Source organism: Magallana gigas, chromosome 1, assembly GCF_963853765.1.
Source record: "Magallana gigas chromosome 1, xbMagGiga1.1, whole genome shotgun sequence".
NCBI lineage: Eukaryota > Metazoa > Mollusca > Bivalvia > Ostreida > Ostreidae > Magallana > Magallana gigas.
Genome location: NC_088853.1, coordinates 21,790,148 through 21,816,720, shown reverse-complemented (window position 1 = coordinate 21,816,720; position 26,573 = coordinate 21,790,148). Strand labels below are relative to the sequence as shown.

Here is a 26,573-nt window from a genome sequence, read left to right as displayed (position 1 = left end):
GTGTTTTTAAAACACATTTGAATCAAGAGTGAGGTTATTGTGTGCTTTTATTGGATTAATTCTAGTAAATAATGCCATACGTCCTGGTTATCATTTCAAACAAAACATGATACCTGACCCTACAAAAAAAAGGCGAAATACATGTTTTTCTTGACGCAATCTTTATTCCCGTCAAATCTCAGTACATGTTTTAAATAGCAAATTTCATCTAAGTTGCAATTTTGTTTGTTTGGGTTTTTTAGAATCTTTATTAAAAATAAAAAGATAACTACAAGACGCAATTTTATTTGAACTTATTGTGCACCATTGATTATCGATGTAGCAGTGACAGAATAAATAATTCAAGATGAGACCAACGCAAAGTAATAAAATTGTTATCATTGTATTTATTAACAATTTTATGTACATCATTTACAGTCAGTGCATTTAATTTGCTTATCTATTATGATTGTTTACGTAGTTAGACTCAAACTATTAACGTCAACAGACTAAAAAATGCGTTTATGCTTATACGTGAATTTGTTTAAATAAATTTTTAAAGAAGAATATTTTTTTTTATATTTTATATAAAGTCTGATTCTGTTCTTTCATTATCTAATGCACTGTTTTTAAAAAAAAAGTAAAGGAAACTTTTGTTTTATAAAAGCTGACAATAATTGTAAAGGAGTTGAATAATGAATATTCAACGAAGCTTTTATACACGTTATCTAAAAAAAGACTAATAATTTGCATCAATCGGTTAAATGAATCCAGTTTATTTAAACAAAAAAATCGCACATGCCTTTTCTAGCTAATTGTAAACAATTATCTAAATTATAAAAAAAAAACATTAGCAGGTTTCAACTCTAAAACATTAAAATTAGAAACTTTTTTTCTAAAAACCGTAATGACTTAAAAAGAAGTCGTTACTTTGTATTTTTGCTCAATAAATAAACATATTTCATGAGCAATAAAAATAAATTTGTAAGCATAAATTGTGTTTTCTTGCATTCACTTGATTGATACACATGACATATTGAGGACTTAAAGACTACAATTTATAAACCACAAGTATATAGGTTCACATAGTTTGGTAGTAACAAAACACAATTGTTCAAACTATTTGAAAATAAAAAACAAACAAAAAAACAAAAAAACAACAGAATCATTTTTATTTTAGAGAGCATGTCTGCCTGTCTACATGTATGTGTTCCTCCATTCTGCTTTAACTTTTATCTCGCCTATCTCTGTTCCTCTGTTCAGGAGATTGTGATTCCCCCATCAATAGCAATAGCTGTTCCTGTCATGTTTTTCCCTGCTGGGGAACACAGCAACAGCACCAAGTCAGCAATCTGGAAATCGAATGGTAAATTAACATATGTCAGTGTTGTAAATAAAATGGTAGGGAAATAAAAATTTATATTTAGGTGGAATAGAAGCTGCTAATGTTTTATATCATTTAGACGACCATATACAGATGTTTGTGGGGCCAAAATAACAGGAACAAATGCAAGTTAAAGTGAATTTGAATAAAGCTACTTCTAGTTTCTTTTCATTGCTTTTTAGATTAATTACCAAATGAGAAAATATTAATAACGTTTTATCTATTTGTTCCTTGTGCTCGCTCTATTTGTATTAGTCTATATATACTTTTTTATTAAGATTGGCTGTTTTATTAGCTATATGTTTACAATCTTGTCCCTGATAAAGTATCTTTGCTGACTTAAACGCCTTTGTTCTAGGTTTATATAGACTGAACACGTCACATCTTAGATACTTAAAAAAATAACTTTTTATCAATTAGAGTTTACCCAAAAATCCTATTTGTGTTAATTCATAGCTACCTGATCTACTTCGGTGAACTGTTTCGTTGGATGTGCTAACCTTGCTGCATCCTTTTATAAATACAAAACAAAAAATCAAAACAATTACCATTGGAGCTAGATATGCATCAATGGTCAACCAAAATGTGAATAAATGAATGAAATTGTGCTTAAATACAGTACCGATCAGACCCAACCTAACACCAGAGTAAACCCCAACTAAACCCTGGGTTACTTTTGGGGTATACTTGGGGTTTACTCTGGGTTTACTTTTAGAAAATTTGGGTCCACTCGGGGTTTACCTGTGGTTTACTTTGCATTTACTTGGGAATTGCTTTTGTGGTCCACTGTACGCACTGAGGTGTGAAGCAGACACATGTTTTATCCTACCATCCTACTGCCTGTAATTCCTGCCCCTTGCGTATTCTGAATACACAGTTAGCGTCTGTTTTCAGGGTATACTTCTGATCGGGATTTTCTCTCTGTGTCCACTCTGGATTTACTTGGGGTTTACTCTGGGTTTACTCTGGGTCCACTCTAGTAAACCCGAAGTTAACACAGAAAGTAAACCCAGGGTTTAGTTTGGGTTTACTTTCTGTTAGGTTGGGTCTGATCAGTACTGAATATTATATACTTTTCATCCAATATTGTCTTTTATTTCAATTATGAAATATGATGTAATTTTATCATATTTAGATGGATTGTTTATTTGCATTTGAGTTCCTGCACAACTGTTATTTACTGATTTTAACGATTTAGTACGAATGAGACTGTTATGTTGGATGTGCTATGTCATGACACATTAAATTTAATTCCATTTATATCTTCTATATTTACATCTACCAAACATAATTTCCTCTATTTCTTACGGAAACCTATATTTAATTCATAGCTATATAGAAACAGCCTGACTGAAATCTACACGCCCTATTTATCGATTGGTCTGAACCTACAGCGCCCTAAGTTAAATCCCGGACTGCACGAAATAATCATGACGATGCCAGACTCAAAGTCTCACAGGAGACGATTTGGCTGTTTCTTTTAGCTAAAGTACTTTCGTACATAAACAGTTATTTAGTGAATTTTACTTACTTTTTATAATCAGTTTATTAATAAGTAAAAGAAAGATGTTAATATAAACAATAAAATGCTTTCTTTGATGATTCATGCTAGTTATGAAGGTAGCGATCATTGCAGGAAAATAATTTACATAACCCGCTAACGCTGGTTATGTATTTTTCCTGCAATATCACTACCTTCATATCCCGAATAAATAACTAAAAAAGCATTTTATTGTTTAAATATTATGCACTTATAAACTATATTATCAATTTAGAGAGTATCGGAACATAGGTTAATCACGTAGTCCTGCGATATGTACCGCCATGATAACTTACCTTATATTTTTCTGCGCTTAACCCAGTGGATTCTTCTTTTTCTTTAATGAAAGGGACTATAAATGAAAATAATTAAATTGAATTGAATGTTCATTGTATGACATGCCAAACTTTGCAATAGTCGATCTTCTCCAGTTGTATTGTTTAAATTCCATTTGTTTGTATGGGGTTTTTTTTGTTTGTTTGGTTTTTTTTTTTATATATATATGGTTTAATTGGACTAACACGGGTAATACGTAATTTGTTCTCTATATTGTATGTCACACTCTTTGTTAAATGTTATGAAATCTCCCTACTTCAAAAGACACCTTTCTCTAGTTCTAAAACGTGCATCATTTACATGTAAGTAATATAATATATATTGAAATTTTACTTTTACTTGAATACTATCATTGTGCATTGTATAATTTTCATTTATATTCTATAATTTTTCATTTGCATTGTACAATTTTCATTTGTATCGAATAATTTTCTTTTTGTATTTCATCATTTTTCTTTCTATTGTATAAACAAAATTTATATTGTATAAATGCTATATGTATCGTAAAAATTCATTCATTTCACTTTTTTATTCTATATCTTTGCTGTTGTATTTTAGATAAAGGATTATATTTACTCCATTATAATAAACCCTATAAAATACTTCGTAAAATGTTAAAATAACGAATCCACAAAATGCAATGCAAGTGAATCACTTAACAATACAAATGAACTGTATCTTACAACACAAATAAAATTTAAAGAATGAAAAAATATTGAATAAGATTTGATATAATACAATACAAATTGAAAATGATGCAAAGCAAATGAAAAAAAGTCAAATACTATTCCAATAAAAGTTATAGACTTAGAGGCAATGTAGCTGGATACGTTTCGTAAAGCCACAAGTCCATAAATAGTAGAAATATGAATTATTCTCCTCCATCCTGTCAATCATAGATATGAAAAGAATAAAGAAATGAAATCAATGGTGAATAGACATTCGGTTCTTAAGTTATTTGCATTTAATACGCTTTAAAGAATTGAAAAGAAAGCATATTAAATAGTTTTGAAAGAGCATAATGAATAATTGTAAAACAGCTTATTTTAGGTTTCCATAAACAGTGAGCTTATAGAATCCAAAACAAACAAAGAAACCTAATAGGATAGGGTAGATTCGTTTTCATCAGACATTATCATATGCGACGCAAAAAACAATAATTCATTCATTTTAAAGCAATAGTTTCAACAATTTACTTATTCGTTACCTTTCTCTTTCATTGAGCCCAGCAGTTGTTTAATAACCATAAACGGAGCAGTCAAGTTGACGGTGATATCGTCCTCCCAGGTGTCATCCGGAAGTTCTTCAATCTTGCTGACAGAAAGGCGACTTATAAATATTTAGATGAATAATAAACCGATAGACTAATGGATGTATGCTAGTAAATGCAGTGACGGACAGACATGCATACATACAGTAAGAGCAAAAAAAGGAACTTCTCTTGAAAAAAATAAATTCATAATAATAAAGCATAATCCAAAGAACGAATTAATAATTAAACATTTAGGCATTTATTTCTACTGTGGTTCCATCAATGTCCGTTAAATACCTGCTTTGATAGATTTCATTATTGCCTCTGTTCACAAGAACAAAACAGTCGTTCCATTTGAATGTCAAATAATATATTGTATTTTTAGGATAATAAGCCTTGAATTTATGCATTAATGGGTGTTTGATATTTACTAAGTTTACGAATATTAATGCCCTGGAAAATGATTGATACTGTAGTACACATGTATTTATGTGATGTATATACCAGCTGCATTAACAAAGACATCAACATCTCTAGACTTCAGTTCTTGGAAAACCCTATGGAAATCTTTTTTTAAAAGGTCGCATTCAAAAAATGTAACATCATGTTTACTCCTGTGAGAAAGAAAATACAAGCTACAAAAGGTCTCTAAAAAAGATCTTAAAAAACATATTTGAAAGGAGATATGTCGCCTAGAAAAATTGTTTTTCTACAACTAAAAAAAAAGAAATCATTCATGTCTGATTTTTTTTTAAAACATCAAGAGACATTTATCTTTTTTTTACATTTTTTTTCTATTTTGTGAATTAAAAAAGATTACAGTAACGTTTAATGTTTGTCAAATAAGGTAAAAAAATCTAGCAAATTAATAGCACTTTTAAGGGGGGGGGGGGATATCAACCTACTTTTCTTTTATTTTATTGATTGAAATCATTACACTATCCTGTCTTGCTTTGTCAACTCCAATGATGTTACAACCGGCGTTTGCCAAAGAAGTGGCGATTGATGATCCGATTGCACCAGCAAAACCGACTACAAGCGCTGTTTTCCCTTCTAAAGTCATTTCAACTTTATCCTGTCAACCTAAAAGTATGGCATTAAATGGTACAGTCTTCAGGCAGGTAGGATAAAGTCTCATGTATTGTTTTGGCGTGAAATAATCACATCAATAGACCCGACTTAAGCAATTTCAGACAAATGCTGACATTTTTTTTTTTTTTTCAAATTTAAAGTTTTCTTGAGTTTTAATATTAGTATGTTGTTATTGATCTAACCAATATTTCACCCAGAAAATATAAACTGTGCGTCTCGTGATTTGAAGAATATTAAACATATTACATTTAACTTGAATCTTCGAAAATAATAATGATACAAAAAAAATATTATTTTCAAGTACATGTATAACAAAAACAGTACCAGCCCCTTAATCCTTAAAGACCCGGAACTAAATAATCAAAATTAGCAATAAGCTTTTATCAAACTTGAAAGAAGATTTTATGGATCATAATAAAATGTATTTTGGTATGACGATTCTATTCCTTCCTGAGCAGCAATTTTCTCCAAGCAATTATACATGCGGTAAAATCCAAAAAAGTATTACATTAAACACAACTGACAAAAAAAATGTGCGGAGTGTTTTTTTTTTCTTTTGCAATATATACCTTGTTGCATGTATAGGCAAACGGCATGTTGCATTTTAAGAAAAAATTCTTTTAATGGAGTTGTATTTATTTCAAATTAGTAAAATAGTAACTGAAATGATTTTTACGACAATTATGCAATGAATTGTGATATTATGATAAATCATTATCTTTTCGAAGATGTGAAAACCAAAGTAATTGGTGGAATGTGTACAAAGAAAAGTCACAGGATATTCATAACACTGCAAATAGCATTGGTTCAAAACTTTCTGACAACCTTCATTTTTCATCCTTTTGCCAATATCTTATTTTTAAATAAAGATCTATGATATATGTATATATCATTTTTTAGAGAAAAACCCGCATTTTGTTTTCAACTAGTGTCATTTTCTTTACCCGTACCTTTCACTGATATCTTAATTTTGAAATCACTTTGAGGAACAAATTCATTAAACAATTATGTGTTATTAAGCTCATAAATTTTCTGTTCATATGGAAAGGAAATCTAAAGATTATGTATCGCAATGTATTAGACTTAGACATTTAAAATATGTGTTCCAGGAAACTTTTATTAGGGTTTGCGTATATTTTAAAACTCTGTCATTGTGTGTTGATGAAAATCTAAGTTTCAATGCCGCTTTGCAATTAAACATTTAAAAAAAATAAAATGAACCCGTATTTATTCCGTTAAAAGTTCTTTATGCAAAGAATAGCATAATTGTGCAAATGTACACGTGTGAAATACATGGTGAATTCAAATCAAAAGGAACACGGGTTAATGCCGAAGTTTTCACTGACTCTCATTTTAAACTATAACATTGTCACATATAAAATGATTTCAAAGCACATTTAGGAATGTCACTTAATTCCAAACAACATCATCTATTTAGTTAACAGCACTGGCAGACATTTCCAGTCCTTATACGTATTCTAAATTTGGGAAAACATGTTTAAGCAATCAGACTGAATGTATTTTTTAATAATTAATTATTGTTGTAACGCGCTTTCTGATTGGCTTAAAAATTATTTTATATCGTATAAAGAAAGTTGCTTACGTCATAGTAAGACTAACGTAAAAAATGTATCAATACGGCTGACGTTACATTTGAATTTTGTACAATTTTACGTCATTTTAAAGGTCCAATGACCGTTTTTATCTACAATGAAGAGTACAAAATTAAATTATAAGCAATGAATACAATATTTATTAGTTTTATACGATATAAAATTGGTTTTAAACTGCCCCAAATTATTTTATGTCGTATAAAACAAATAACTATTGAATTCATTCCTTATATAAAATAGTCTTCAATGTTTAATATTTTTGTCTGGGATAACAATCTGAATCGATCTGTTAATGTATTGTCCGATGTATATCATCAATATGATTTAGATTAAAATGTATAATTGCTGAAGATCAAAAAAATATATATAAGTAACAGGAACAATGAGATGATCATGATGAATACTATCATAAAGTTGTCAGGCTTTGTTGGATCTGACCCGCCCCCTTTGTCGGTAATTGATCATCTCATAATACCCCTAGAATGATTCCTTTCCGAAAGTTAACACCACCATTGTTAGATGTTATATCATTTAGAAAAAAAATTAAGCTGTAAAAATAATAAAATATTCAGTCTTACCTGATCCAATATAGCAAAAAGAATTTTAAAAACTATCTGTGCAGTTGCAACACTGTATCTTGAGTGGCCCCTGACCCACTTTTGAAGCGGAGGGTCATCGCTATATAAAAAATAAGGTTTTACACCCCTGTCATTGATGCCGAATAGATATCCTTTTAAAGTGCAAAGTAATCAGAAACACTTAGTAATGTTTTGCTTACTTTATAAAACACAGGTAATGTGTTAAAAAATTGTAAAGTACTAGTGGTCAATGACCATTTAAAATCGATAGCGCCCGTATTGATTATGGATAGACATACATGCAATTTGAGATTTTTGTTTGTTTTTTGGGCTGCAGTGCCAAAGACAATAACGCACTTGCATTTAATGGTTGATTATCTTTGCTTGGCAATGCATTTCAATTTCTGTGAGGAGGGGTTGGAAGGTTTTTGTAATGTCCTAAACAACAGCAAGTAATAATGATCAACAACTATTAAATTAAGGGAACTATAGTCATCATTCCGGTTTGTCAGTTTTATTGTCCCCACTTCGTTTTCCCATCGTTTTTTGTTTTATTTTCGTTTTTGTAGGCATATTAATTTCAATTTTTCTGTGTAGCTTCATAAAGATGCCCTACCGATAAATTATGACTACTGTTACTTTTTTCACAAGGTATATTTACGTATTATTTTAATTCTGACCATTTTGATCGGGTTAAATTAGTCATTTAAAGTTCCAATAAATAAAACAAAAAAAGAGAAAACGGAAGTTTTTAACGCAGATCCAACTGTACCATTAATTAAACAAAGCAATTATTACTCATCGAGTTCGACTTGTGTTACTTTTTTATCCACTGCTTGCTTTAAAGTTATAGACTTTTTTCAAATGTTTTGTATTCATGAACTAATTAAAAGTGTCCTGGTGCATCTATAAACCTATATAGACACAAATATACTTATCATGTTTGTTCTTTAAAACATTTCCAGATCTTTAATTTGATTGTTAATTTAAACACTGAATTTAGAACGTCGAATCTTGATTCTCGTATTTCGAATCTAGTATTTCAAATCTCGAATCTCAAATTAGCCCTCTGAGCTTTCGTAGAAATCAATATCTTAAACACCGAATTGCTTGAAAGAAGAATCACTTAAAATATACGTACAGATGGATAGAACATGTGGTGAGGTAGAAGTAGTCTTTGTAAGCATCATACAAATACAATGTACTCTTTCGAGTGTTCACACCCACGTTTCTGGATACTATACACAGATTCAGACTTTTTCTCTTGCACTTTTTAATTGTCTTTGGTTGTTCCGTCTCCGGAATAATTCTCAATTTTGTCCGGATTTGTGTTTTTCTTTTATAATATAGAAACGTTGTACAAACGTTTTGCGTTAGTTTAAGCATGTGCTTCCGAGCACGATTCCTACATTTCATGTCTCTTTGGTAGCAAGATTTATCGTAGTGGAGTCTGTCCCTGCACAGCTTTAGTGTTAATCATGATATTTTCTTAATTATAAGTTTGTAATTATAGTTTATTTATTAGTCCAAATATATAATACCACGCAACTATTTAAATAGTAAGAGAAAATTCGGAATGAACTTATCGTGGTACATAATTGTACAATTCATACATTTTTTTCCTATCTTTAAACATAACTACTAAGTATTCAAAATATATTGATACATTTCATATATATGGATCTTTGATACATCTGTAAACTTTATTACTTCTGTATGTTCCTACATATGTTTTTGTGTGGCAAATGTTTATTGTGAAATTGTGTTTTGATATTGAGTGCATACTGTTTACATCCTGATTAGTCATTAAAGTAAGAAAGTTATATATTATACTTATGGGTATGTCCTGTCCAAATTGCTCATTTTGAAGTGAATTTCTGTATAAATTTAGAAAGTATGGTCACCAATAACCGTCACAATCCTGTATGATTATTTTTAGAGTATTGTTACCTGAGATTCAATTGTAATAGTGTCTTATGTTTTTTTTCAGTTTTCTTACCATTTGGGCACAACCTTGATAAAGTAAATCATCTTTACTCTGATGCCTTTGGGGTTTTACTAGCGGTGTAAACAATCTCCGGACTGCATAGTAAGAAAAGCTCACAGTACAGATTCAATGGCTGGTGACGATAAGGATCTTCGCTCCGAGAGACCCATGACGGAGAAGGGACAGAGTGTGTACGAGTCAACTGTGAATAAGTACCAGTCTAGACTAAACGATTCGTGGAATCCTTGTTTTGAAAAGGAAGGCTCAATTAGAGGAGCAGCAGAAACTATCAGCAGCCAAGGAAAAAGCACATATCGAGAGATTCAAACAAGAATGTGAGGCAGAACTGAAGCTCTTAGATCAGAGAAAGGCAGCCGCTGAAGAAGATGCTGCACTGAATGCACTTGAACTTGACGCAGAAGAAAACAAGGCTATGTGGTCTATAGACTACCCCGAGACAGCAGATTATGTAGAAGCTCTCAGATTGAACTTCACGCCTGAACCTACAGCATCACAGGATCATCATGATCAGGACATTCCTGTAAGTGACACAGAGCCAGCCAATGAACATGTCGACAACCACATTGTTGCTTCAGCGCCACATCCCGCACAAATCCAACTGTCTGAATTTACACGTTTCTTATTGAATAAAGACTTGTTGACGTCTAGACTGAAGAACTTCATTGACCGTCCAGAGTCTTACTCCGCATGGAAAGCAACATTCAAGAGGGTCATGAAGGAGCTCTAAGTCTCCACAGAAGAAGAAATAGATTTGATGATCAAGTATCTGGGCCCTGAGTCTTCAAAGCATGCTAACAGCATCAAGATTTTAAATGTCAACAACCCGACTCGAGGATTACAAAGAGTTTGGGAGCGCCTAGATGAGGGGTATGATTCACCTTAAATGGTGGAATTCGCACTCAAACAAAAACTGTCCAACTTACCTAGGTTAACGAACAAGGACAATAAAAGAATCTATGAATTATGTGACATTTTTTCAGAAGTAGAAGCTGTGAAAGAAGGTGAAAAGTATGCAGCACTATTATCATACTTTGATTCCTTCGCAGGAATCCTACCTGTCCTAAATAAACTGCCTCACTCTATCCAAGAGAAGTGGACAAACCATGCTGTAAACTATAGGAAGATACAAAATGTGACATTCCCGCCCTTTTCAGTGCTCGTAGAGTTTATGAGAGAGATTAGCAGAGTGCGGAATGACCCAAGCTTCCAGTACGATGGACTCCAGCCATCAACCGACACGTCTCCCTACTCAAAGACAAATAACTTTCAAGTGATGACTAAGAAAACTATTTCTCTGCAGAAAGTTCAAGAAGAACCAGACAAGGAATGCCCTCTTCATCATACAGAACACTCTTTAAATGACTGCAGAGCCTTTAGAGCCAAACCGATAGAAAAAAAGAAGAAGATTCGTCACGGAAAACGATATATGCTTCAAATGTTGTGAATCAACAAAACATGCTAGAAAGACTTGTAGAAAGGAAGTCAAGTGTGCTGAGTGTGATAGCATTACACATCATTCAGCCTTACATGTCTCATCTCAGCTTAAACGGACCCACAAGATGGCAGAAGTTCATGGCGGGGAGCAGAGGAGAGAGATCGGAATCACTGTAGACTCAAAGTGCACCCAGATTTGCAGAGATGTACGCTGTACAAGCAAGTCATGTTCCAAGATAGTCTTAGTGAAAGTGTATTGTGAAGAGTCGCCAGAAAATGCAAAGAAACTGTACGCCATAATCGACGACCAAAGCAACCGTTCCGTAGTAAAGTCAGAACTACTTGATACTCTACAGTTCAGAAGCGGACTTGTGAACTATGTACTCACATCATGTGCAGGCTCATTACCTACAAAGGGGAGGCGTGCTACAGGTCTTATTGTACAGTCCCTACATGGCAGCATTCATCTGAAACTTCCAACCCTCATAAAGTGCAACAGCATACCAGATGTTAGTTCAGATATTCCGACTCCAGACGTTGCTAGATCCTACCCACGTCTCTTAGACATTGCTAGATTCATACCTGATCTAGACGACAGTAGCGATACACTGCTTCTTATCAGGAGAGATCTTTTACAGGCTCATCATGTCTTGGACCAACGTCTTGGTCCAAGGAACACGCCATATGCATAGAGACTCCATTTCGGTTGGGTAATTGTGGGAGAAGCTTGCCAAAACAAGACACACAAACCAGAAGTTGTGAATGTCAACTAGATAAACATACTTAGAAATGGACGTCCATCTTCATTCCTACCTTGCAACAACAGTTTTGAAGTCAAGGAAACCAGCAGCAGGTCTACCATGATCAAACCGATTATTGTTCAGAATGCTGTTGATCATGACGTATTCATTAGATCCACCCACGATGAGAGGATTGGATTGTCTGAGGAGGATAGACAATTCATCAGACTTATGGATAAGGGTTCCGAAGGGACTGCACCGGGAGCTGGAAAGCCCCTCTTCCCTTTAAAAAACACCGACAGAAACTACCAAACAACAAACCACAGGCGGTAAAGCGAGCTACCATTCTCGCAAACAGTCTTCGCAAGAATGACACCAAACGACAGCACTTCACCGCATTCATGGAGAAAATATTCAACAAAGAACATGCTGGTCCTGCAGAACCACTTGTAGAGAACCAAGAGTACTGTTATATGCCACTCTTTTGGGTCTACCACCCCAAGAAGCCTGACCAAATACGAAGGGTGTTTGACTCCTCTGCCACATACAATGGCATATCTCTGTACGATGTCCTACTTCAGGGACCTGATTTGACGAACAGTCTTTTGGGCATACTACTTCGGTTCCGCAAGGAAATGGTTGCCATTGTTGGAGACATACATCACATGTTCCATTGTTTCAAAGTCGCATAAGAACACTTGAGATATCTAAGATTTCTCTGGCATGGACAAGGATCTCAAGGAATACTGTATGCACGTACATATATTTGGCAATAGACCATCTCCAGCTGTCGCAACATATGGCCTGAAGAAAATAGCTGAGATATCCAAGAGCACACACGGTGCAGAGGTGTCAGAATTCATCTGCCGTAATTGCTACGTACATGATGGCCTAACCTCCTGCCCCACTGCTGAAGAGGCCACGAGCTTGCTACAGAAAACTCAAGACGCCATGAAACAAAATGGCAATCTCAGACTTCATAAATTTACCTCAAATAGTCCTATTGTGATGGAAGCATTTGATCCTGAAGAACTTGCCAAAGGTGTCTACCAACTTGATCTAGAAGACGACCCTCCAATACAGCGAAGTCTTGGCATCAACTGGAATCTCGCAGACGACAACTTCCACTTCAGTATCTCGACAGATGACAAACCTTTGTCCAGAAGAGGTGTCCTATCAACAGTCAACAGCATATATGATCCACTTGGTTTCCTGGCACCTGTTATCATAACAGGGAGACATATCCTCAGACAAATCGTCTCAGACACTTCAAATTGGGATGACCCATTGACAGAGCCTTTAAAGTCACAGTGGAACCACTGAAAGTCATCATTACAAGTCTTGGAGAACGTCCACAAACCACGTGTTATTACACCAAATCTGGGCAAGTCCCTAAAGAAGGAACTACTGACTTTTTGTGATGCCTCAGAAAAGACAATTGCAGCCGTATCCAACATGAGGACAACTATGAGGATGGATCCCAACAAGTAGGATTTGTATTAGGAAAGTCAAAACTGGCACCTAACTGGTAACACAATTCCACGACTTGAATTATGTGCAGCTGTTTTAGCGGTTGAAATAGCCCAAACAGTTCAAGACCATATTGACACTGAGTTTCAGGAAGTGAAATATTTCACAGACAGTCATGTTGCTTTAGGTTATATCCACAACGACACAAGGCGTTTCTTTGTCTATGTCTCCAATAGAGTGGAGAAAATAAGAAATCTTAGTCAACCTGAACAGTGGTCTTATGTACCTACAAGTCTTAACCCTGCAGATGAAGGCACCAGGGGGTTATCACCTCAAGATCTACAAAAATGTGCATGGTTGAATGGACCCTCCAGTTTCCTTGCCAAGATCCCTCACACACACACACACACACACACACACACACACACACACACACACACACACACACACACACACACACACACACACACACACACACACACACACACACACACACACAAATGGTAAGACATTTGCACTCTAGGATCCTCAGGATGACAAGGAAATTCTTAGCACCTGTTTGAAAACTGAGTATATGCCTACACTTGGGACTCAGAGATTTGAAAGATGCCAAGATTGGAAACTCCTTATTGAGAGTGTTGCTCTTTTGAAACGTTTCATTAAGCACAGGAAAGAATACAAACCAAAGATTCGGTTAAAATCTGTTGACTCTTACAAGGCTGCTGAAACATGTATTATCAGAGCCGTTCAACAAGAAATGCATGTTGAAGAAGTTTCATGTTAACGCTCATCAGAAAACTTACCAAGGAACAGCTCAATACTTTCACTAAACCCTGTCCTAGATGATGATGGCATCCTACCTGTTGGTGGACGATTGAAGAATGCTTCAGCTGACGTTGTCTGCGCACTACCCATACTTATACCAGGGAAACATTATGTTGCTACCCTGCTGATTGTCAAGTGTCACCAGTCAGTTCGTTACCAAGGTCGTTACTTCACAGAGGGAAAGGTGAGATCCAGTGGGTATTGGATAACGGGATGTAGAAGTCTCGTTGTCTCGATCTTGCACAAGTGTGTGATTTGCCGGAGGATGCGACGACAGTGTGAATCGCAGAAGATGTCTGACCTACCAGAAGATCTTTTGATTCCAGGTCAACCTCCTTTTACCTCTGTGGGCGTAGACATTTTCGGACCGTGGGACGTTATTACACGTTAAACAAGAGGATCCTCTGCAAACAGCACCTGTCTGGTGACCCGAGCAGTGCATATAGAAGTGCTCGAAGAGATGTCATCGTCTTCATTCATAAATGCGCTAAGACGGTCCACCGCTATAAGAGGAAAAGTGAAGTTGTTTAGGTCAGATAGGGGTACAAACTTTCTTGGTGCCATAGATCCTTACGCATAGATGCAATCTGTGTCGAAGATACCCCAGTGAAAAAAATACCTTTACAATGAAGGGACTGTTTGGAAATCTAATTTGCCCCATGCTTCCCACATGGGTGGTGTGTGGGAAAGGCTAATCGGTCTGACACGTCGAATTCTCGATAGTATGCTACTAGATCATGGCATAGTTGGACTGACGCACGAAGGTTTGGTCACTTTCCGAGCGCATTTATAAATTCTCGCCCTCTATCGGCTGTTTCATCGGATTCAGATTCACCATTCATTCTTACACCAAATATGTTACTTGCCCAAAAAACGGATTCCTTGCATGAAAGGATTTCCTGTGAGACAGATTCCAAAGACTTGTTGCGTGTCCAGTGGAAAAGAGCACAACATCTTGCTACTATATTCTGGGATAAGTGGAAAAAAGAAATATCTACACACTTTACAGAACCGTAGGAAATGGCACCAGACAGAAAGTCCAGGTTAATGATGTCATCTTACTTAAAGATAAAGACGTGCATCGTAACTATTGGCCCTTAGGAATTGTCACCAAAGTGTTTCTTGGAGAAGATGATCTAGTGCGTAAAGTAGAGCTCAAGGTTAGCCGGAATGGAAGAGTTAATTCATACATCCGACCAGTGCACGAGATCGTTGTTCTTCTCGAACAGTGATGGACTTTAGTTGTTCTTGTTGTTGCACAATTCAGGCATTTGTGTACTTTTGAAATCTGTATGACTATTTAGTTTTTATCATACACAGTATGTGTAATTGAAACTCAATTTCTGTATAAAAATATATCTTAGGTTAAGTGACAATAGTTTAAGTTTGATGTAATATCATTAAGATATCAGACAGGGAGTGTTCCGTCTCCGGAATAATTTTCAATTTTGTCGGGATTTGTGTTTTTCTTTCATAATATAGAAACGTTGTACAAACGTTTTGCGTTAGTTTTAGCACGTGCTTCCGAGCACGATTCCTACATTTCATGTCTCTTTGATAGCAAGATTTATCGTAGTGGAGTCTGTCCCTGCAAAGCGTAAGTGTAAATCATGATATTTTCTTAATTATAAGTTTGTAATTATAGTTTATTTATTAGTCCAAATATATAATACCACGCAACTATTTAAATAGTAAGATAAAATTCGGAATGAACTCATCGTGGTACATAATTGTACTACATGTATTCATACATTTTTTCTTATCTTTTAACATAACTACTAAGTATTCAAAATATATTGATACATTTCATATATATTGATCTTTGATACATCTGTAAACTTTTTTACTTCTGTATTTTCCTACATATGTTTTTGTGTGGCAAATGTTTATTGTGAAATTGTGTTTTGATATTGAGTGCATATTGTTTACATGCTGATAAGCCATTAAAGTAAGAAAGTTATATATTATACTTATGGGTATATCCTGTTCCAATTGTTCATTTTGAAGGGAATGTCTGTTTAAATTTAGAAAGTGTGGTCACCAATAACTGTCACAATCCTGTATGATTATTTTTAGAGTATTGGTACTTGAGATTCAATTGTTATAGTGTCTTTTGTTATTTTCAGTTTTCTTATCATTTTGGCACAACCTTGATAATGTAAATCATCTTTACTTTGATGCCTTTGGATTTTTACTAGCGGTGTAAACAATCTCCGGATTAAAGACTGCATATTGGTTATTGTCACATTTAGTGTCCAAACTGTTTGCCATAGTTTTTACCTGTATATATACTTTAATCAACATCAGGTGTCCATAGATTTATTTTGAGTACCTAAAACTCACTCAACTGGTTAGGCATTTAAAATACCCGTGCGAGTGTGGTCAGTTTGGGCGTAGCAGGCACCTGAGAAGCACTTGCTGTCCTGTAATAGAGTTTGTTCTACAAAATATTTACATCTGAGCATATTCTTACCAGGTTCTTCTCACTTCTGAGGTAAGAGAGTTTTATTTTTAAGTTTTTTTTATTGTTAATTTCAGTTGCAATGACAGCCAAGTTCCTTTTTTGTGTTTTTGTTCATTTGTTCCATAGAGTTGTTTTAAACTTAACATATTGTTGAAGTACACAAAAACTGGTAATGTTTATATAGTATACAAAGTAACTGAGAAGTAACAATGCTCCGTAAACATTGTAAAAAGTGTGTATAGTAATTGCTTGAATTCAGTGTATATGTAAACATGCTATTTGTATAATGTATATAGTATGTGTAAAGTTCAAGTGTAAAAATATATAAGTAAAACATGAGTAAAAGTATGCATGTATAATACTAGTAAATACATGTAAAATATGTGTGTAAAATAATGTATATGTATGTGGAAAAACGTGCATAGAATATAACCCCAATGTATGGTATATACAGTTATGAAATGTATACTATTATTAGATCCCAGTATTGCAGTATTCAGTATTCAAGGAACTCAGCCTTTAGAAAAATGGAACCACCATAAACAGTCAACATTCAACTATTCAACAGTCAAGATTCACCAGCTTTGGCCTGTCTTACACGGATACACGGACGGATGGTTTTTTTAGCCCGCCGAGGTCGCCTTTACGGACCAGCCAATAAGTGACATACAAAAAACTATATTTCTTTGTAAAACTTAAATAACAAGATAAACAAATGTATTGAACATTAAAATGTAGTTAATTATTCAACTAGTTATTCTTTCTGACAACCAGCACGGCCAATCTGTGACAGTTATGTAAACTTCGGGCTTGGGATTATAAATACTTGAACATGAGTTTTGTTCTCATGTACAGTTTTGAGGACATAGAACCCACTCCTTGTTTATATTAAACGTCAATTGGTTTACAGATGTTAATCGTTGTAGTGAGACTTTCAAATTATTGTGAATTAATTCAAAATTGAATTTTAATGACAAAAATATGCAATATTTAAGGGTTTGTGTACTTTTAGTCACCTTTTGGTTTCCTTTCTCACATTTTAGTAGACTGTTTTGAACAGGCATATTTGGGGGGTTTTCTTAAGTTAGTCCAAATAGTATCGTATTCGTTGTCCGATGTCTTGTGTGATAATCTTTCCTTTAAATGACCGTGGAAGGATTATTTTTCAAACGTATGCCGAAGGCAGATTTAATTTAAGTTTTTTAAAGTAATTTGTTTTAAACAGAGTTAAATCCTAAAGATGAATTAATGTTATCATCATCATGTTCACATTGTTTAAAAGAAAACAAAAAGTGTTGGCAATCAAAAATATCTATCTTTCGATGATCTGTTTAAAGGTTTTACAAATGTGAGCAATGTTTGAACAACAAACACAAAACTATGTCCTGTCGTCTATGATAAATTTTATTAGTTTTCGTTCATCGAATGTGTGAACACCATTGCAAACACTCTATATGTGTTTAATAACACTATATAACTGTGGGAGTTATATTCAGTGATTTGGAATTGAAGATTGTACGGGTTTTAATTAAAAGTACACGAAATGGTGATTGTATGTATATATCATTTCTACATTACACAGGTGTCGCTTTCAGCCGTATTGTCTTTAGCCGATGGTTATTCCGCCATCTATGGGAATAGCTGTCCCAGTCATATTCTGACCTGCTGGGGAACAAAGGAACACCACTAAGTCAGCTATCTAAATAGGAAAAAATACCGATCTTTCAGCAATGTAACTTCAATGTTGGTGTGTTATCAACGATACTCTTTTCAAGTTTGATTTGACACTCCCTACCATATTGAACATAATAATGAATATAGAAAGTCAAAACCTAATTCTTCTTAAAAATTAAGGTATTTCCGCCTTATAACTTAGTTTATGGTTTATGATTCAAACGATTTCCCTTCGACTAAATCTTAAAGTTGTAAGTGATTTTATTGAAATTAAAAAACAATTTAAGGCAATTGAAAGACTCCCCCCCTCAATGTGAACTAACGACATTAGGCAAGTTTCAATATCTCTATTCTTCATTAAAAAAAAATCAATTAGTAAACAGGTTATTAAAAGAAAAGAATATAAAACAAAAGAAAAACTGTTAATGGTTCTAACAACAGGAAGGTGAGAAATAAGAAAAAAAAAACTGCGGCGATTGTTTAACTAAATTTGAGGGGTTGGGGGGGGGGGGTGATACATTGTAAAAGAGCAATTGGGGATTTTTGATGTTTTTGTTTTTGTTGTTTTGTTTTGCCTTTATGAAGAATTAAGTAAAGAATTATTGCAGATAATTATGAATTAAATTGATTAATTGATTGATTGTTTCTTTTGTTCAATTAATCATTTTTTTTCAATATTGAAATGGTTTATAATTAGGAAAGCACTTAGGGTCATCAAAATGCAATAGCTATATAGTAATATAGGTCCTCAGTGAAAGAAAACGGGTTTTCAAACATTGTTCAAAATTCCCATCGTAATGTCAAGTAAATAAAAAAAGGTTGACATGGTACCAATCAGACCTGTCTTTAGCGTTAAAGATTTATATTTAAACCACAAACTAAACTTTTTGTGTATAAAACAATTCGAAACTTTTAATTTAAAATAAATATGCGTTTCTATATATTTTAGACACATATTTTTATCAAAAGAATAAAAAAGTGGTTTTTAAATGGCAATGACAACATTCTTAAAAGATCATTTTTTTAATGTGTCTTTAATTTTGTTCTTGTGATTTAGAAAACCTCGTGATTGTAAGTGCATAAATATTATATTTACCTGTTCAGGTGTAGTAAACTGTTTTGTTGGGTGTGACTGTCTAGCCGCCTCCTTTGAAAACACAAAAAATAATAAACTTAAAAAAAACCAAAAAACTATAATTATGCAAAGAGGAAACTTTTATAATTACAGTTAGCATTGTAATTATTAATTATATGGGCGAAGTCAAGATAATGAGCATTCAATAATTTAATTTTACAGAACATAATTTCATCACTGTTGTGCATAAATGGAATTGTACATTTACGTCTTGCAAAATGTTTGCTGTCATGTATCTGCATTATAAATTTAGCGAATATGATTATCTAATTATCAGTTTTGTAAAATTAAAAAGATTGTCTCAGAGAAAAACATGCAAAATCTTTTTTATTTTAAATAGTTCAAAAAGGTTCATAGACTTTTTCATTTGGCTTTGTATATAAAAGATCGATGATGTTTCAAGGTTTAAGCACATTTAAACATTTCGTCCATTGTTTTTATTCTTAGTGACAACAATATATTTTTAAACATATAATTGCAAATTAAGAGACGCTGGTACATGTAATAAAAAAAATGCAGGGCTATCTTTCATCATTACAAACAGATTGTTGCATTATAACCTAATTATACCTTTTGCATATATGTTAAAGATGATTAATATTAATTTTTTACATTGATTGTATTTCTTTTAAATTTATAATTAAGGTCAAGATCTAGCAAATGATTCTAGAGTGTCTTTTTGGTGCTAGAACCATTATGACGTCATAATCAATTTAATGAATCTTTTCCTGTATTTTATGGCTTTAAAAGAATTATGTGAAAAATAAACAATATTTTGACATTCTATATTTAAACTAATCCCTGTACCTATACTCAATTTGACATCTTTTTAGAGAGAAGGTCAAGAGCTTGTTTGGTTCTGTTTTTGGAGAGACTGTAGGCATTCCAGATATATTTCATTAGTCAAAAATGGACAAAACTCCGAGATTCCTTACTTTTACCGTTCATATTAAGTAGAAAATGGTTGTTTAAAACATGATTTTTCATAGTGTTTACCAACATTTTAAGCCCTGGTACACCCTATGAAACAAAGATATTGTTATGAAGCATCATTAAAAGAATTTATATCTTGAATTTCCTAAACCTGTAGACACCTTTCATTTACTAGATCTTGACCTTAAGCTTTATAGCCCACCAAACATATACAATGGGGCACAATTTCAATTTTATGACTTTTTTGATTTTAGTCTAAAGGAATATCAGTTGTATTGACTACATGTTTAATAAGTATTTACATGTTCTTTAAAAAAACAAAACAAAACAAACAATTAAGAATTTGAATTCATTTCAGATGTGTAATTTACTCCCCCCCCCCAAAAAAAAATAAATAAATAAATAAATAAATGATAAAACAGTGTAATTCCAGTTTTCATTTGGAGTCCGTAGTGCTTCTTTTTGTAACAGACCCATGCACATTATACCTTTATCATGTGAGAAAAGTTACTTTGTATGAATTCTATACATATATACCACGTATAGCTTACAAAAGCTTCTGGACCATTTTCATGTTTTTCTCTCAGACATGCTCATCATATCAATTTTTTGAGATCGTATGATACAACAAAAAACCCGCAATATTTGTGTGCCCATAGACCTTTATGTAAAATAATTTGATGCAAGTTACTCTAAAAAGGTACCTTTGTTTCCTCGTAGCTCTTTCCAGTAGTTGTCTGTAGGTGTTCCAGAAAAGATGTATTAACTACAGATGCAATAAAATTCATAATGTATTAGAAACCAGAACTTGAAATATCTGGGTATTGTATGCCTACATATGCAGTTTAAGAAACTTGCTTAAAGGTAGATTAAAAATTAAAACGTAATACACTGTACAATGTATGTCTAATGCATCAAAAACGCTCACTAATAAACAGTGTTTTAAAGGATAAATACCCCATCCGACCAAAACACGAAACATATACTGACATACTGAAAAAATAAAGCATGTCTGTAATATGCATGTGTTCGTTTTTCAAATGCAAAAGTTGATTTGTGATGTGATTTTTCATTTTAAATGAATGACTGGAAAGGTATATCTATTATCATTTTAAAAAAAATCAACAAAAAATCAACACAAGACCAGGTCTAATATTTCAAATTGTGTGGGCACATTGTATTACATGTACTGTTAGAAAGTAGAATCATTAAGGCTGAATTGTAGCTATCGACAAACATTTGATACACCAAAGAATCAAGATACCTTACTATGATTACAAAAAAAGAAACTTACATGGTGTGTCCACAACCGTAGGACAGATGGCGTTACATGTCACGCCTTTGTCTGCACACTCTACAGCAACTGCCTGTAAACATAAAAGAATAGTGTGAAATCATAATCATTCGTAGTGGCTTAATTTTCGTGGTATTCGTGGGGATCCCTCTCCCACCCATTTACATCCTCAATGAAAACAAATTTAAAAGGAGTTATCATCGTAACTGAAACTAAAGAACGACGCATCCACGAAACGCATCCCCACAAATAAGCATAAAATACCCACAATCAACGAACATTGGCCCCCAAGAATTTAAATGAATCCACAATATGCGATCAATGCATATATTTATTATTTTTTTTTTTTTGTCAGAAGTGAAAAAGCAATGGAAAACATATATATGGCAATAAATAACGGATAACTATTAATGGGTTCCTATTTGTGATTGACTAAGAACGTACAAATGCATAGCAGATATATTTGCATGCCACCATTTTTTGCTAAATCAGGCCAGACTGCTCCTCTGTGTTATAGATTATATTAATCTGAACTATTGATGCGTTTTATACAAACAGTTTTAAAGATGTTGAAATTTGTTCTATTAAAAGTTTAATATTGGTCAAAGTCTAGTATTGCCGTTGGTTTCATATATACGTGATAGGAAAAGGCGTTTATACACTTGTCCTTATGACAAATCCATAGCAAGTATTAGAACAACACGATAAGGATGTGTATACATAATGTCTTTTTTAAACTTAAAGTACATCAAGTCATAGATGTTGAAACCATAAACCATAATTAAAGTATTCTCTTGGAGAGAAATGACATTTTCCTTTACCAAAAGAATAATTGAAAACTTCTGATATAAAATAATTATTTTTTGGTAAACCATTTCACCTATATTGAATAATCTTTTTATTTTTTATCAACGTTTTAACTAAGATTTATGTTCGCTAGTCCGAATGTCTTCGAATTTATTTTTCTCTCTTCCTTAAACATATTCTTCATTGGTCATAAAAACCGAAATTTTTCACGATCAATGCTAAGTAGAACAGATATCTCGAATGTATGTTTCGGGGTAAACTAATTAACGATTTATACTCACTTGTGAAACATGAAAAAAAAAAAAAAAACAATTCTACTCTCTGAAACTAATGATTTCCTAACATTTTAATATAGTTAATTTGTTGTTTTTTTTTTTGTTTTTTTTTTTTTTTATTTCTAAAATTAGACGAGAATGTTTCCCTTGGAAGGTTAACAATGTTATTACATACACGATTAAAGAAGCTGTTAGGAAATATTGAAGAAACAGGCTGGGTATTTTTCAAACAAAATTTTCTAAATCAAAAACTCCATTAAAAGAAACGTAATAAAACAACACATGAAGAGGCTATTAGAAAATGTTTAGAAAGAAGTAAAGTTTTACCCTCGTGAGTCCAATAAGACCAGTCTTAGAGGCAATATAACTTGAGATACTTCCGGTTGCCTTTATTCCCATAATAGAAGAAATGTTTATAATTCTTCCCCAACCTGAGATTAGAAAAATACAGCAAAAAAGGAAAAAACTTATTTATATACTATAAAATAAAAACTGCCTTTTATTTTTGATAAATAGAAATAAAATCGTCTTTTCGGTACATTTATGCACACTGTATTAGAAGCCGAACACCAACAAGACGAATTTTGTTTCCATTGTTGCATATATTATCTGTTAAGTAGTTACTCTAATTTCTTGTTGCACGGTCAGAACATAACCTGGGGCAATTTTTCGCTCATTTTTAATAATATCCTACATTCACCCAATTTAAATGCAAGAGTAACGTAATTTGACTCTAAATATAATACAATCCATTTTATTATGCCAGCTTGAAAACATAAACATAGAATACATATATTTTTGTTATTTAATTTTACCTTTATCTTTCATTAAGCCAATAACCAGTTTTATCAATACGAATGGTGCAGTCAAATTGAGGCCTATATCTTCATCCCAAACATCATCAGACAAATCTTCAATCTTGTTGATTGATAATCGACCTGTAGAATGATATCTGAATGATTTGGTAAATTATTTTTGGCTGGCTGGAAGGATGAATCAAAGGATGAATGGATGATTAAAAGGATAGGTGAACATGGATAGATAAATAAATAAATGAGAGATTGATAGATGGATGGATGGATGGATGAATATATACCAGCTGCATTAACTAAAATGTCAACATCTCCAGACTTCAGATCTTGGAAAACCTTATGGATGTCTTCTTTGTTTATAAGGTCGCATTGGAAGTATTTAACATTCCGTTTACTTCTGTGGAAAAAATGGGAAAATATAACCCACAGAAATGTTTTTTAATTGCTTATAGAGTATAATGATATATATGTTGGCATTCCGTCTTATAATCATTCGCTTATGATTAGGAAAACAAAATCTTAACTTTTAAAGCAGAACACCAAGCAAGTTTAATCTGTCTATGTTTAAACATTTCAAAATAAATTTGCTTTACTCTGCTTTTATTTCATCGATGGACATCCGTACAATATCATGTTTCACTTTGTCTACCCCAATGACGTCACATCCGGCATTCGCTAAAGATGTAGCAATCACCGATCCAATGGCGCCAGCAAAGCCCGTCACAAGTGCTGTTCTGCCTTGAAGTTCCATTTCAACCTGGTCTTGCAAACGTTTTTTAAGGTGTAATATATTGATTAAGATTATTTTAACTGTAACTCAATGTAACAAAGATTTGATTTGATTTTGTTGGGTTTAATTTAATTAGATTCTATAAATACGCTTTTTTTACTATTGTTTACAAAAAAAAAAAAAATCTTGCAATAAAAAATTAGTATGGCAAGTATGGCATCTCATATTGCTTAAGAACAACAAATTCTTAAATTTGTGTAGACATCATCCCATATTATACACGAACAACATTGTTTTAAAGCCCCTTAATATATAAGTAACGAGTATTTAATGATATAGTAGTAATAGTTAGCAGCTAGGTAACATAAGTTTGATTACATGAAAACTTCTTACCTGAGTTTCGTGTCGTCTAAAACACCGTCATCTGAATTCGACTTAACAGCAAATTGTTATGCAACATTTTTTTTATAGACCAGTGACGTCATTCAAATGTCCTTGTTCTGATTTTATGCAATATCATGCATACATTTCACATTCTGAGATAACAACTTTTTAAAACATGTTTAATGGATGCTCACTCCTCCTAGGCACCTGATCCTGCCTCTGGGGTTTTCCAGAGGTCCATGATTGTTCTGTTCTGGACTATTGATTGAATAATGAATTGTTCACGGATTTTTTCCGTTTATCCCGATCATGATATTTTCCCCAAATTACGACATTTTTCCCGATAAATACATTTTTACCTATATGACATTGGGCGCATGGCAAATGTGATATTCCTGCAGAGGATGCTTACTCATCCTAAGCACCTGATCCTACCTCTATCTATTTAGAGGTCCGTGTTGCTCTGCTTTGAATTTGTATTTCGTTTTATGGATTTTTGAGATGGTTGACAGTTTGTAATTGTCATATTCCATTATATTTCCAACTTTTGATTTTCACGTAAATGAACATGTAGTCTGCTGTAAATATTTTGGTATTGTTTATTAAAAATTTTGTATTTTTCCTTTTAACTTTATTTTTTAACACCACCTTTCTTAAAAACAAATGTCAGTGTGATTTTCGTTACGTTTTCTGTTTAAGAAAACGATAAATGTCAAAGGGAAAGAAGATAATACCATTTAAAAAAATATTTGTAAATGAATATCATGTCACTCTGCGAATATGATTTAACAATGCTATGATCTTGCGGTAAGATCCCAGGAGGAAATCTTTACAAACAATTACAGCTATCGTTTATTTTAGAAAACATAATTATTCAAAAATTTTCCAGACATGCAAATCGCAGAAACACGATGCAAATGGCCTCATTTCTTGTATCAAGAGGTGCAGTAACCGGTGATACTTATCTACTGTTTTGTAACTTGTAACCTTGCTATCAATGACCCCTTAGCTTTTAGGAGTCATATGACTGCAAGATTGTGCATTATCTCCTGCTTTTCTCACGCAGCGGATATGCAGACCAAATAACTGAGACATTCGTGCACGAAACTAGAATAATAAAATGTCTATCAAGAAGCATATTTATTGACAAAGACAGCATATGCAATTATATTCTTTTATTTATGTTATTTCTTTTTCTTTTCTTTCGATACATAAGATCAAAAGAAATGATTAAATTTATCAAAACAAATGTTTTATATTTGAATATAATTTATATGTGCGCAATGTATCTGCGCAAATCGAATTGCTTTCGTCATCCTTAAATAAAAGTTTCTAAAACAGTGATAAAATATGTTCTATAACTCCTTACTACGAAAGCATTGACTTTTTATAGTAAGACGGTTCTTGAAGTGTAAACAGGATAATAATTATGAGATAATGTTGCAAAATAATTCAATATAAACATTCATTTCTAATTTTGAGTCAAATATGTTAACGTGTATTTATTTCATTGTATTGTACATGTATGAGATTTATGTATCTTAAATAAATGTCCAATCAAATGCTTTAAATAGCAGATGTTTTAGATTTCTGAAAATACTCGTTTGAAAGATACGACAACAGTCAAACTTTACAATTACTTATCACAATCTAGTATAGAAGACAGTATAGTACATGCAATAATAATATCGCTGTGTTCTGCATGTGTTATACCAACATAGCATTTATAGTTTGATACAGACCCTGAAACGTGCTCCTACATCAGTTGCACGGTTTGGTTCGTTACGCTTTTTGAACGGTACGGTTCGCTTTGT

At 33.1% G+C, this 26,573-nt stretch overlaps 2 protein-coding genes and 1 long non-coding RNA gene across 4 annotated transcripts in view; 1 reads left to right on the top strand and 2 right to left on the bottom strand.

Annotated features, from left to right (window-relative positions):
* Positions 1 to 26,573, top strand: part of LOC117688438 (putative 2'-deoxynucleoside 5'-phosphate N-hydrolase 1) — a 361,826-nt gene that overhangs the window by 143,598 nt on the left and 191,655 nt on the right. The window lies entirely within an intron of this gene.
* Positions 888 to 3,325, bottom strand: LOC136273449 (uncharacterized). Its single transcript, XR_010711643.1, has 3 exons — positions 3,200 to 3,325; positions 1,824 to 1,874; positions 888 to 1,331 (listed from the first exon to the last, which is right to left on the bottom strand). It is a non-coding gene; the product is annotated as an uncharacterized lncRNA (long non-coding RNA).
* Positions 18,102 to 24,858, bottom strand: LOC136276441 (D-beta-hydroxybutyrate dehydrogenase-like). 2 transcript variants are annotated; one of them, XM_066088420.1, is made up of 9 exons: positions 24,769 to 24,858; positions 24,239 to 24,407; positions 23,930 to 24,042; positions 23,649 to 23,771; positions 23,161 to 23,264; positions 21,752 to 21,824; positions 21,162 to 21,223; positions 19,486 to 19,536; positions 18,102 to 18,414 (listed from the first exon to the last, which is right to left on the bottom strand). In XM_066088420.1, the coding sequence occupies exons 2-9, from the start codon at positions 24,394 to 24,396 to the stop codon at positions 18,322 to 18,324; spliced, it is 777 nt and encodes a 258-aa protein (XP_065944492.1). In that variant the 5' UTR covers positions 24,397 to 24,407; positions 24,769 to 24,858; the 3' UTR covers positions 18,102 to 18,321. The 2 variants fall into 2 exon arrangements, with proteins under 2 accessions (XP_065944492.1, XP_065944494.1); XM_066088422.1 differs by having other exon boundaries at positions 24,239 to 24,402; positions 24,769 to 24,842.

Excerpts from the sequence above, each read along its gene's own strand:
- LOC136276441 (XM_066088420.1), bottom strand. The coding sequence starts at position 24,396 with ATGGAACTTCAAGGCAGAACAGCACTTGTGACGGGCTTTGCTGGCGCC. Across the intron at positions 24,043-24,238 it reads ATCGATGAAATAAAAGCAGA|AAGTAAACGGAATGTTAAAT; the intron begins GTAAAGCAAATT and ends TTTTTTCCACAG. Across the intron at positions 21,224-21,751 it reads TACGGTTGTGGACACACCAT|TTAATACATCTTTTCTGGAA; the intron begins GTAAGTTTCTTT and ends TTGCATCTGTAG.